The sequence below is a fragment of the Sorex araneus genome, chromosome 1 (genome assembly GCF_027595985.1).
Source record: "Sorex araneus isolate mSorAra2 chromosome 1, mSorAra2.pri, whole genome shotgun sequence".
Classification (NCBI taxonomy): Eukaryota; Metazoa; Chordata; class Mammalia; order Eulipotyphla; family Soricidae; genus Sorex; species Sorex araneus.
Window position 1 is genome coordinate 38,717,648 of NC_073302.1, and position 13,805 is coordinate 38,731,452.

The window sequence follows — 13,805 nt, forward strand, 5'->3', positions numbered from 1 at the left end:
TAGCTCTTCAGTCCAGAATGAAATCTTTTTCAGTCTAAAAAAAAAAAGCAGGAAATTCTGAAATACCCTGCAACCTGTTACCGACTGGATTCCATGGGACATCAAAAGACCGCGTGGCCGCCCACCAATGAGATGGTCAGACTTCTTCGTCAGAACCCTGAATGAACGGTTTGAGGCTCTTTCTGTTCCTGGAGTGAGCAGATATCATTGGGCTACACTAGCACGCAACAGGGATGAATGGAGACGTTACTGGCACCCACTCAAGCAACTCGGGGATCAACGAGATGACAAGTGATACAAGTGATACCCTGAAAAATGCTTAAACCTTGAGAGCATTGTACTTGTGAAATAAGCTTGAAGGTTCATCTTCATATGGACTTGGTTCTCTTCCTCACCTCCAGCAGTTAGGATGGCCCTAATGATGGTTGTCTCCTGAGTTTGGCTGCCCCCCAGGTCTCCAGGATCCTGGTTTGAGCAACCACAACTAACTCAGTCTGAGGGTAATTATTTCAGATACTCTCTCCCTGCACCTGTCCACAGCTTGCTAACTAGAGTCTCTAAACTGTCTTCCAGAGTTTGCTGACGCTTTCCTCCAGCTGCTTGTAGCTTCGTGTGGATGAAGTGAACAGACCACAAACCACTTCCCTCATGGCAGTAATCCTTTCCTTCCTTTGTTTGGCTATGGATTCTTCTAACCATCCGACCTCATTTGCTTGCCATTCCTGAGCATTCCTGCTTCACTGAGGCTGCCGCCCCACCCATTTTCTTAGTGCTATTCATTTAGTTTCAGGTCGACATATACAAATTCCATCATCTACAACTTCTCAGAACATCCCTGCCCAAAATCACTGGGCTAGTGCCACAGATTTAAAAAGAACTTAATTTTTGGGTCAACGTTGGGACATACTTTTCTGATGTGTGAAAGAGCATCAACATACATGAAATCAAATGTATATTGAAATGTATATTGTCATTCAAGTGGGGTCAAGGTCATTACGATCCTTAGAGAAAAGTTATTTCACGGCTTGACAACCATCTTGCTGGGTTCTGAGAATAACACAAAGCTGGTGTCTTCCCTCAGAGTCTCCTAGGGAGAAAGTAAGGTGGCAGGGTAGATGGTGATCCTGAGAGGAAAGAGGAGCAGGAACACAGATTTTATGTCTTTTAGATGCTTACACCCATGCTCCCACAGCGCCAAGGCCTGACGTTCAGGAACAGAGGGTTTCCCAAATAATTCCCCACCAGTTTAAAGAAGGGCCTGGTGACATCCACTAGGTGGCACCCAGGAGCTGGGGTCATTCACTCAACCCAGATCTGTCCTGCACGTATAACAAGAATCAAACACCAGCAAGTAGGGCTAATCACAGAAATACAAGGAAAGTTCACTAGCAAAGGGAACATTTAGATGTACTGATGGACCTTACCTTGTAAACGTAGTGCAAGAGGAGCTGTGATGATCAGGGCAGAGCGAAATGATGATCTAAGTTAGCGGAGAGACCAAGCTTCTGCATGGGAAGGCATCATCTGATTAAAAACGTCAGTTTTACTGCCATAATAGTAAACAAATTAAAGACCAAAATCCCAGAAGAGGTTTTCTGAAATTTAATAAGCTGACTTCAAAATGTTTCTAGGAGAGAAAAATGTGCAAGGAAAGACCAAGATATCATTGAAAAGGGCCAGTAAGAGGGAAATCGATTTAGCAGACCTACACACTGACAATCTGTAGTAATTAAAATGATCAGCAAGAGATGGTATGATTTATTGAGGACACAAAAGTGAGTCAATATATGAGAAAGTCTTATTGGTGGAATTGTCCTGTTTTAAATTAGTGAGGAATGGATTACATTTACAATACATTCTGTTGGGGCAAGAAAATGAGCTTATCCTAGCTGACTCAGTGTACTGATTAGTCCTTAGTTGCAGAATAAGTAAGAATTAAATTTATAAGTAGATACTTCGACTATATATGAAGAAACTACAAAATGGAAAATACAAAAATACTGTTGGGGTAATCAAAGAGATAGTACAGTTGGTAGGGAGCTTGCCTGCCACACAGACACCCTTGGTATGATCCCTGCACGACATATGGTCCCCAGAAGTTCTAGGAGTGATCTCTGAGCACAAAGCCAGGAGTAAGCCCTGAGCACCAAATCTCACCTGCTCAAAGAGTTGAGTACTTGGAGCCCAAGTAATTAGGTATTATCACTGTACCACTGTATCACTGTCATCCCATTGATCATTGATTTGCTCAAGTGGGCACCAGTAATGAATCCATTCATCCCAGCCCTGAGATTTTAGCAGCCTCTTTTTACTTGTTCTTCCCAGCGAAGCCGCATTGGAGGCTCTTTCAGGGTAAGGGGAATGAGACCCATCATTGTTACTATATTTGGCATATCAAATACATCATGGAGAGCTTGCCAGGCTCTACCATGTGGGCAGGATACTCTCAGTACCTTGCCAGGTTCTCTAAGAGAGAAAACTAAGCTATGAGAGGTCTCGAGGCCTCAAATTTGGCATTGCACTTCCGGGAGCTTTGTTTATAGTCTTTGGATCTTGGCCATTGATGGGATTATATGGCACTGGGAGCAGTGTGTAGGTGTGGCTGCCAAGCTACTGGAAAATGTGGGATCTGGGTGGAGGAGGCCCAGTCCTGATCCGAGCAGGCTTGGAGATCTCAGCCCCGGGTCCTGCACACCTGGGTTCCTCTGCCGGTTCCTTCATGCATAAGGTTCGTCCGAGTGTGTGGAGAGTGCCCTTGAGCATGGCTATGGCTGGGTTCCAGAGGTCTGTCACTGCCAAGGCTCTGGGGGCGGGAAGGGAAACCCCACCCTCCCCCCTCCAAAGGCCCATGTGAAGACAGCCAGGAGCAGGGGCAAGAGACTGCAATTAGGCATTATAGGGTATACAAATATGTGGGATGAAAATACTGACAATAGCTCAAAACCCAGGACAGGGTGAAATAGAAGTGCACTGATAGAAGGTTCACACACAAGAGGTAGAAAAGGCACAGCAGGTTAAAGATAAACTGATAGGCCCCCATTAAAGCAACCCCTAACAATAATGGGAAGCTAGTACTTTAATAAAGTAGATGAGGGGCTGGAGTGATAGCATAGCGGGTAGGGCATTTGCCTTGCACGTGGCTGACCCAGGTTCAATTCCCAGCATCCCATATGGTCCCCTGAGCACCACCGGTGGTGATTCCTGAGTGCAGAGGCAGGAGTAATCCCTGAGCATCGCCAGGTATGACCCAAAAAGCAAAAAATGAATCAATCAATCAATAAATAAAAATAAAAAATAAAATAAAGTAGATGAAATCAAACCATAAAATTAGCTTGATAAAAACAGAGAGAGGAGAAAAGCCCTTGCCATAGAGGCAGACGGAGGGGTGGCAGGGGGTGAGGGCTGTTGGAAGGAAACTGGGGACACTGGTGCTGGGAAGTGTACACTTGTGGAGAGATGGGTGTTAGAATATTGTGTGATTGAAATCTAATCATGAACAGCTTTGTAAGGGTCTATCTCACAGTGACTCAATTTAAAAAAATTTTAAATATATACTCAATATCCAAAAAATGCAGAAAAATATTTAAAAGGAAACAGATGCCAAGTGGGGCAATAGAAATTAATCTAACACACACAAAAAAGGAAATTTAAACCCAGGTTTAGCCATAAACATTTTGTTTTGCTTTGTTTTGTTTGGTGGCCACACCCAGCAATGCTCAGGGGTTACTCCTGGCTCTGCACTCAGGGGCCACTCCTGGCAGTGCTCAGAGGACCATCTGGGACGCCAGGGATCGAATCTGGGTCAGTCCCATGCTAGGCAAGCACCCTCCCACTGTACTGTGGCTCCAGCCCCACCCATAAGCATTTTTAGTGTAAATGATCCAAACATCCATATCAAAAGGCAAAACTTGTCAGATTGCATTTTTTTAAAATTTTTATTTTCATAAGTTTGTTCACATTAATTGGTTACATTCAATATTTCAACACCAACCCCACTATTACACTTTCCACCACCATTATTTTGAATTTTCCACCACCATGCAAGCCTGCCTGCCAGGGACAGATGCTAGATAATTTATTTACTATTGCTTATCATGAATATCGCTCAAGCAAATCTATGAACAACAGGACGACAGTGCTACAGTGCTATTATGAATATCATGGAAGGTCTGAAATTCTAAAATTGCAAATGGTTGGGGTCCAGAGACATCTCTGTAGGGAGCTAATTTATTTTGAGATTCATTTGTGAGTCTCTGGATCAAAGCCGTTGTTGCACTGAAATGGCCCCAGAGGCAGATTGTAGGCGTGACGCCAAGACGTCAAGCGGGCAGCAAGATGGGAAGGACCGGCCATCTCCGCCGAGCCATGTGGCCTGGAGTCTCGGTCCTTGAACCCGCGTACCTGGGTTTTGCTTCTGGAAGCTCATGACCATCGGAGTTCCATCAGGAGCGGGTGGAGAGGGCACAGCTGCTCCACCGTCTCAGATTGCATTTTTAAGGGCAGACATAGCTCAATACTTTTGTTTGGGGGTTACAATTGTTTTGGTTTGGGGAGATGAGCCGGGGTCAGAGGGCCCAGGGAACTCCTGCCACTTCTCAGTCAAGCAGGCTGTAGTTCAAAGCAGGGGACCAAGCCATGGTGCTGCTCAGATCCTGCGCTGGTAGGGATTACCCAGGCAACCCTAATACTGCTTGAGGCCCCTAGGGCCACACCGTGGTGCTTGAGGAAGGAGCTGACTTCAATGTGGGTGCCGGGGATTGGCCATAGTTAAAGCATTCACCTAACCCCCCATATTATCTCCCTGTCTCAACCATGTAGATTTTGGAGAAAAGAATATTAACAAGGATAAAAGATATCTTTTGAAAGTGACAGAGGTGGGGCCCGAGTTGCCTTGCATGTGGCCAACCAGGGTTCGATCCCCAGAACCCTAGGTGGTTCCTTGAACACCGTCTGGGGCCATTCCTGAGTGAAGAGCAAGGCATAAGCCTGAGCATTGCAGTGGGTGACCCAAATACAAACAAACAACACCCCCCCAAAAAAAATGACAAAGTATCAATCCAGCAGATGACATAACAGCCCTAACAGTTTCTGTATCTAACAACAGAGTTTCAAAATACATAAAGCAAAACTGAGCAGAACAGAAAGGAAAATTAGACAAATTGTGATAGACAAACATTCCACCATCCCCTACCCAGTCATTGATTCAAGTAGACAGAAAAAAATAAGAACATAGAAGACTTGAACAATAATCTCAACAAATTTACACATTAGCATTTATAGAACACTCAAAACAGTTATCACAGGGTCTGACACCAATAACCTCCTCTGACTCTGACTCTGAGATTCAGAGGCTTTAAACTGCCAGGGTCAGTGCATATGGGAGACTAGGGGTTCCATTCCTCTCCTCACCCCCAGTCACGGGAAAGATGCTCTGCTCCAGGTACCAGAGAGCACGGGGTCTCATAGCTCATTCATCCTGGCTTGTGCACACTGGAAAGAGACAAGCTGAGCAGATTAGCACTCGGTGCTCCTAGCAGCAGAGCAGGGCTCAAACACATTGGGGAGGAGGGTCCATAAGAAACTTTTCAAAAGGGGGCTGGAGTGATAGCACAGCGGGTAGGGCATTTGCCTTGCACACGGCCAACCCGGGTTCAATTCCCAGCATCCCATATGATCCTCCAAGCACCGCCAGGAGTAATTCCTGAGTGCATGAGCCAGGAGTGACCCCTGTGCATCGCCGGGTGTGACCCAAAAACCAAAAAACAAACAAACAAACAAAACCCAAGAAACTTTCAAAAAGTTACTTTACTGGGTAAATTGAATGGCATTTGACATATATCTTCACTGTCACTATATCATTGTCATCCTGTTGCTCATCGATTTGCTCAAGTGGGCACCAGTAATGCTTCCATTGTGAGACTTGTTACTGTTTTTGGCATATCGAATATACGCCACAGGGAGCTTGCCAGGCTCTGCCGTGTGGGCGAGATACTCTCAGTAGCTTGCCAGACTCCCCGAGAGGGGCAAAGGAATCGAACCCAGGCTGGCCACATGCAAGGCAAATGCCCTACCCGCTGTGCTATTGCTCCAGCCCATATATAGTTGTAGATTATATATTGCACTACAATTAAAAATGCATTTCCCCTGGGCTGCTATTATTCAAACAAGAGAACCAAAACTTCTCATAGTAAATAAAATCAGATTTCTTAAAGCCCAGGTGAAATTTCTTTGAGAGATTTTCTTCTTAATTTTTTTTTAAAAAAACTTAATTTTTACAAAAAGCAATACAAAAGCTTGCTTGAAAAATACTTATCTTGGATGTTTTATGGGTTTATTTTCCTAATTTCAGTCTTCTTCCAAGTCATCCAAGTGCAACATATATCTTAACAAAGATAAAATTATAATATTGTTATATGCTACATGGATGACTCTCAAAAGAACTATGCTAAATAAAGAAAAAAACAGGGCTTTTTTGCTTGTTTGCTTTCCAGGTTTTTGGGGAGGCTTGTTTGATTGTTTTATTTTTGGGCCACACCTGGCTATACTCAGGGCTTACTCCTGGCTCTGTGCTCAGGGATCACTCCTGCCAGGGATCAAAGCCAGGGTTTTAAGGATGATTCTAGAATAAATGAATCTTTTTTTTAAATTTATTTTTAATTTATTTATGTATTTTTTTTATTTTTTTATAGAACCACCACGTGGAAAGTTACAAAGCTTTCAGGTTTAAGTCTCAGTTATACAATGCTTGAACACCCATCCCTTCACCAGTGCACATATTCCACCACCAAGAATCACAGTATACCTCCCCCCTCCCCCCCACCTCCCCAGCCCCCCACCCCGCATGTGTAACTGGTGAATTTCACTTTACTTTCACTTTAGAATAAATGAATCTTTTGATCTCCTGCCAGGGATCAAAACCATGGTTTTAAGGATTCTAGAATAAATGAATAATGTACAGTTGCAGTAAGCACGTCAGTGGGAAGGGAAGGAGGTATGAACTCCAAGAGGCTCAAGGAAGCTTTGAGGATAATATTAAGTCTCATAATCTTGATTGTCAAAAATGGGTTAAGGACAGTAGACACATGTAAATATTCATAACTATAGAATTAAACAAATGTTCTTGTATATTACGTATCTTCAATAAGAATACCAGGAGAGGACAGGAGGTGACTCAAGGACTGGAGCATGTGCTTTAGATGAAGTAGCCCCAGGTTTAATCCCTGGAATCCACATGGTCTCCTGGAAATGACTGGGTATGGCCACCCCTCCATCACCACCACCACCCAAAAAGAAAATATGCTGGAAGAAATACTTACATCACTGTACCAATGTCATCACATTGTTCATCGATTTGCTTGAGTGGGCGCCAGTAATGTCTTCATTTGTCCCTGTCATGTGCTAATGCAGCCCAATGGCATCTGCTCACTCCAGGAACATGAAAAGCATGTTGTTGTTACTGTTTTTGGCATATCAAATATGTCACAGGTAACTCACCAGGCTCTGTTGTGTGAGGAAAATAAATAATTAATTAATTAGTTAATTAATTAGTTGATTAATCAATTATATAAAAATAAAGAGGTGCGTATGGCCATAAATGCAGCTGCACACTCCAGGAAAAATTGTGTCGCTCTCTTCTGGGAGCTTTGTTTTATAGTCTCTGGATCTTGGCCATTGATGAGATTACATGGAGGGGACAGGGAGTGTTTGTGAGTGTGACTGCCAAGCTACTGGAAAACTGGGGATCTGGGTGGAGGAGGACCAGTCCTGATTTGAGTAGGTTTTCAGCTGAAAACCTCCAAACCTCCAGATGACAAATATGTAATAAAATTTATTTTAAAAGAAAAGCAGAAAAATTATATAAACACAACACACAAAATATATTTTTAAGTGAAAAAATACAAATTTAAAAATATGTACTTTTAAAAAACACACCATTTTCTAAAGATGAACAAGTTTTATTCCCAATACTAAGGGCAGTGTGAAGAGACATCCTCATAATATACAGGTAAAATGTTAGCTGATACATTTAAAAGGCAAATTCAACAATATCTATTAAATATTCACATTCTGACTTATTGATCCCATTATTAAAATTTTATTCCCCAGATATACACAAGCAAGTAAAAATATATCCATGTAAAAAGTTGCTGCACTGAAACATTTTATAGTGAACAAAAATCTTTAGTAAAACACATCTCTATTATCCTAGAAACCCTTAGAAATAAAGCAAAGAGCAGAGAAAGAGAAAATATCTAACTATATTATCAACACAAAACTGATATGAACTATACTAAAAGTCAAAAACTAATGGAGTAATAAATAGATGGAGTAAGATGACAAAAATATCCTAACAAATTCCAAAAGTCTAACACTTAATAAAAAGCATCTAAAACTGTTAGAATCAACCTTCTCATTCAAAAGCAATGGGGGCTTATAAAAAGGAAGTGCTTATTCAGGAAAATTTTAAAAAGCTGAATCTTGTTAAGAGTCTTGATAAGCTTCATGGCGCTTCATACACTCTAGTCTTATCCAAGGCAGCCTTGAAACAGGGCCACACTCCCACTACTGGTACAGGTTGTATATGATCACGAAGTCTATTTCCATGTGTAGCTGTCATGTGTAGGAGTCTGGAAGTGTACAGAGAGACACATTCATAAAGCCAATAGTACGAATAACCTTTGGGAAATAAGGACACGGAAAGGGAGTGTCACAAAACTTGTCAGCACTGCTACCTCTTGTATTTTACAACTTGTACAAAACCACAAAGCTAAAACACTGACCTGATTTTCCGATAAGAAAAAAAGCAAAATGGAGCTTGATAACAACATCCCTACCTCCCATAAACACTGGACAATCCAGAGAGAGACTGTGGATGCTCCCTGGGGCTTTGGTACCTCAGAAGTAACCCCAGCTGAGACAAAGGCACTGGCGGAGGGATGCAGTATGTCAATTTGGAGAGGAAGATGCAACAATCACAGGGTGAAAGTACTTTGACTGAAAAGACTAAGTGGACTGTACAACAAGAATCATTCCCCTTCTGGAATGAGACAGCCAACCTGAGGAAGAGGCCCCTGAGCCAGCAGAGCAGGGCCTTGGACTAGCAGGGCCCGGGAAGAACCCTCAGAAGCTGTTCTGAGGGCAGGAACAGGGTGCAGAGGTGGAGAGGGGCTGGGGGCTCCAGACCAGGCAGTCCACGGCAAAGACTGAGAAGGCTGAGGGCAGTGCTGCCACGGGAGACAGGCCCTGCCTCTGCTCCTTCAGTGGGGAAAGGTCCTAAATGAACACCGGCGGGAAGGGGGCTTGCGGGGGGAGGGGACAGGAGGACCGCAAGGACTCTGCTCTGAGATTCCTCAGGTTGTCCTTATATACTGTCTTCTACCCCATCCCCCTCTTCTCGGGTTTGCATTTTCTTGAGACGCTGTTGAGAGTTGAGCAAGGCCTCACTGTCCCCAGACAGCATGTCGTCTCTTCACCCCCCCACTCACGTAACCTCCTAGTTCCCTCGCTGTCCTTTGGCCCACAGGTTGTCACCTACACATACATTTCTTCATTCCCAAATATTCTGGGGCACCGTAGAATGGGTTCGAGCTTGGGAGGTTGGGTCTCTCAAGCTGAGCCTCTCTCCAACTTTTCCACCCAATTAAAATACCTAAGTAGACGCTCTGAGACTTCATCCCTGAAGCACCCCAAAGTTTCTAGCTAGCCACTTTCCCTTTCTCCCTGTAAATTGCTTTGGGGACCATGGAGTCCCTTGGCACCTGGGGAGCTTTTAAATGTGCTTCCTGCGTTTAGCCTATTCCCTGGGAGGCTGTGGGCCAGGACGGAGCTAGGAGCTGCCCAGTCAAGGGGTCTCTGGCTGGCTGCCCCCGACTACTGGGCGCCCTGCTCAGTCCTGAGAATCCCCCAGTCCAGACTAGCCTGTCCAGCCAGTAACGATGCACCTTGAACTCTTGGCGACTCTCACCCAATTCTCAAGACTCCACTCAATTCTCTCTTTACAGCCACCTCAGTGAGTTCTCTGGAGTCTGGGTACGTTCTCTCCATTGACAGAGGTGGGTCAGCTGAAAGCTGGGGCCCTACCGTGTGAGGGACCCTAGAAGAGGAAGCTTGGGAGAGCTTCTATGACCTCTGATCCCTGTCCACAACAGAGAGGACCCTTATACCTGCGGCACCCAGGGGTCCCAGAGAGAAGAAACCAGAGGCGCATAGAGGTGAGTGAAAAGTGGGAGAGTAGCGAGAGGAAGGGGAGTAGTGGGGACTCAGGCTTTCCAAGGAGGTACCGGGGCCTTGGCATCCCCTCAGCTCACTGTGTGTAGTGGGACTTAGTGGAGCCTGACTGGGGGCATTAGGCCAGGAGGTGAGTGGAACAGAGGACATGAGGCTGGCACACAAGATGCTCTTGGACCCTGGGTAGGTCAGCGTCCCAGTCTCAACTCCCTCAGGCTCACCCCAGAAGGCAGAGCAGTGAGGCGCCCAACACTGCTCTGCAGAGACGTGGCTCAGGCTGTGTGTGTTCATGTTAGTGTGTGCCACTGTGACTGTGTGTGAGGGTGTGGATATGTTAGTGCGGTTTTGAGGATATAGACGTGTGAGATATGTGAGTGTGTGATATGTGTTACTGTGTGTGTGTGTGTGGATATGTCAGGGTGGGTGTGTGAGTGTGTGGATATGTGAGTGTGTGATGTGTGTGACCGTGTGTGTGTGTATGTGGGTGAGTGCGTGTGGATATCTGGATGTGTCAGTGTGGGTATGCGAGTGTGTGAATAAGTAAGTGTGGGATATATGAGTGTGTGATGTGTGTTACCAGATTCTGACAGGAACCAAAGGCTGCAGAGGTTCCTCCTGACTTTAGGGGTGAACAGAGTACAAGTTGTGGGGGGCTGTAGCCAGGCTCAGCCCTTGGAGTACAGGACAGCACTATGCTGCCTCTGGGCCTCGCCCCGCTTCCAGGCACCACCTGCTAACACACACTGTGTAAATGGGTGCCTCTCCATGAACCCGGGCTCCTGAATCTAGGAGGAAGCCCTGCTCAAGTTTCTGGGCCCCCCATTTCTCTGGACAGGATCAGGCAGAGGTAAGATTCTCATCTGAGTCCCCAGGACTAAGGCAGGACTCTCCTTTCTGGGAAGGTGACCCTAAGTCCCTGAGCTCTGCCAGCTTTGGGTCCCATGTCCATAGTGTGTGAGAGAAGGAGTGGTCACAGGATGGATCACGCAGTCTGGCCCGCTGGTGGGAGGCCCAGGGAGACCCAGAGGCCCCAGAGTGAGAGGATCTCAGATGGGATCCCAGAGAGTGACAGGACTGAAGCCAGCTCAGGGCACTTTTTTGCTCCTCCAGCGCAGAAATGGGGACACAGAGGGCGGACCCGCCTGGGACTTGCTCACTTAGAGGCCACCAGCATGTGTCCTGGTCAGGGATTGGCCCTATTTCTGCTCGCAGTGAAGCCTCACGGCTTAGTTACGCAGGGAAGGACCTCACGCGACAGAGTCGCTGACAGGAGTTGGCGTTCACCCCAGACCAGGCCTGGCTGCGCCCTCCATAGATCTGTGACACGCGATCAAGGCAGAGGGTGAGTCTTGCTCTCAGCTGGGAGGAGACTGTGGGGCTGAGGGAACAGAGGACCACGCGCTGCCAGACAAGAGCAACCAATATTTGGGCTTGACAAACATCTGCTGAGAACAGGGCAGGCGCCAGGCTCTGTGGCCTGGTCTGAGACTCAGCTTCCAGGAACCCTCTGCTGGTCTTTTTCTCATTCTGAACATGGAGATCCATTGAGGGAAGCCTTGGGGCACCTTCCATGCAGAGACGCCTGAGTGGTTTCTTATCCCTGAGGGATTCTTGGCCACAGAAAGTGGGAGTTAGGTCTGTGCCAAGAGGTCCATCAAATGAAGCTCCAAGGCCCCAAGAGCAAGGTCTCGTGGGGGTGAGGCCACCCCACTTAACTGATGTGGAAACCTCAGAGCTGCTGGGGAATAAACTCAGTGATAGGTCCCACAGTCAGCAGCACCTCAAAACTGAGCTGAGGAGACACTCAGAAGCCCACAGGTGCATAGTCAGGAGAGAGACACCCCCAGCCAGGGGACAGTGTGGGATTGGGGCCACAGGTCCTGAGAATAGGGGAGTCTCAGCGACCCTCAAGTTCATGGGCTCAGAAATGGGCCCGGGGATTTAGGGATAATACTGCAGGAAGGGTGTTTGCCTTGCATACAGCCAACCTGGGTTCAATTCCAGGTGTCCCATACGAAAAACTGAGCCTGCCAGAAGTAATTCCTGAGTGCAGAACCAGGAGTTCTGCTGTGTTCTGAGCATTGCTGGGTGTGGCCCTAAAACCAAAATACAAAACAACAAGTGGGCCGGGGCATGGGTGCAGGTGCTCAGACCTGAGTGAGAAGCTCTGGGGGGCCCCAGCAGTCAATGGGGACCCACCTTTCAAGGTGCTTCTGAGGTGTGAGCCCTGACCTCGCTGCCCCTCAGTGTAGGGTGCAGCCAGACCCGCTGTTCTGTCACAGGAGGACCCCAGGTCCAGCAAGTGGGAGACACCCATGCGGTGCGGAGCTTCAGAGGTCGGATGGATGGGCAGGGAAATGCTCTGTTCACTTGAATGAAGCCTGAGACCTCCACTGCCCACTAACATTTCTGTTCATGCTCTCTCAGGGAACCTGGCCCTTGACATCTTCTCTGTTCCCATGGCTACATGGAGGGTGAAGCCATGGGGGTTGCCCCATCTCAGAGAGAAAAGGTGTCAGGGGTCAAGGGTGCACACAGCCCTAAACTTTCATCTCTGTCTAAAGGCAGTTCCGTGGGCAGCCTCCCTGTGCCCCTCTGCCCACCCTCCCAGCTGTGTGGCCCCAGAGCCCTGCGGCATGGAGCTGCAGGTCAACTGGACAGAGGTGTCTGAGTTCTTCCTGAAAGGGTTTTCCGGCTACCCGGTCCTGGAGCACCTGCTCTTCCCTCTGTGCTCCGCCATGTACCTGGTGACGCTGCTGGGGAACACGGCCATCGTGACGGTGAGCGTGCTGGACCCCCGCCTGCACACGCCCATGTACTTCTTCCTGGGCAACCTCTCCATCCTGGACATCTGCTACACATCTGCCTTTGTGCCCCTGATGCTGGTCCACCTCCTATCCCACCGTAAGACCATCTCCTTTGCTGGTTGTGCCGTCCAGATGTGTCTTAGCCTGTCCACGGGCTCCACAGAGTGTCTGCTGCTCGCCATCATGGCCTTTGACCGATACCTGGCCATTTGCCGGCCCCTCCGGTACCCGGTGCTCATGAGTCACCGCCTGTGTGTGCTGCTGGCAGGAGCTGCCTGGGTCCTCTGTCTCATCAAGTCAGTGACAGAGACAGTCATTGCCATGAGACAACCATTCTGTGGTCACCGCGTGGTCAGCCACTTCACCTGCGAGATCCTGGCCGTGCTCAAGTTAGCCTGTGGTGACACTTCCGTCAGTGAGGCCTTCCTGCTGGCAGGGTCCATTCTGTTGCTGCCCGTGCCTCTGACCTTCATCTGTCTGTCCTACACGCTCATCCTGGTCACCATCCTGCGGGTGCCCTCGGCCTCTGGCCGCCGCAAAGCCTTCTCCACCTGCTCGGCGCACCTGGCTGTGGTGATGCTCTTCTACGGCACTGTCATCTTTATGTACATGAAGCCCAAGAGCAAGGAAGCCCACGTGTCTGACGAGGTCTTCACCGTCCTCTACGCTATAGTCACGCCCATGCTGAACCCTGTCATCTACAGCCTGAGGAACAAGGAGGTGAAGGAGGCTGCCAAGAAGGTGTGGGACAGGAAATGGGGCTCCCAGTGA

The 13,805-nt window shown here is 47.5% G+C and overlaps 1 protein-coding gene across 1 annotated transcript; it reads left to right on the forward strand.

The window, feature by feature from the left end:
• Positions 1-12,863: 12,863 nt before the first annotated feature.
• On the forward strand, positions 12,864-13,805 carry LOC101552499 (olfactory receptor 13J1-like). Its single transcript, XM_004600231.2, has one exon. It carries the CDS (start codon positions 12,864-12,866, stop codon positions 13,803-13,805), a length of 942 nt encoding a protein of 313 aa, XP_004600288.1.

Bases quoted from the DNA above. Each gene is read 5' to 3' on its own strand.
- LOC101552499 (XM_004600231.2), top strand. From the start codon at position 12,864: ATGGAGCTGCAGGTCAACTGGACAGAGGTGTCTGAGTTCTTCCTGAAA.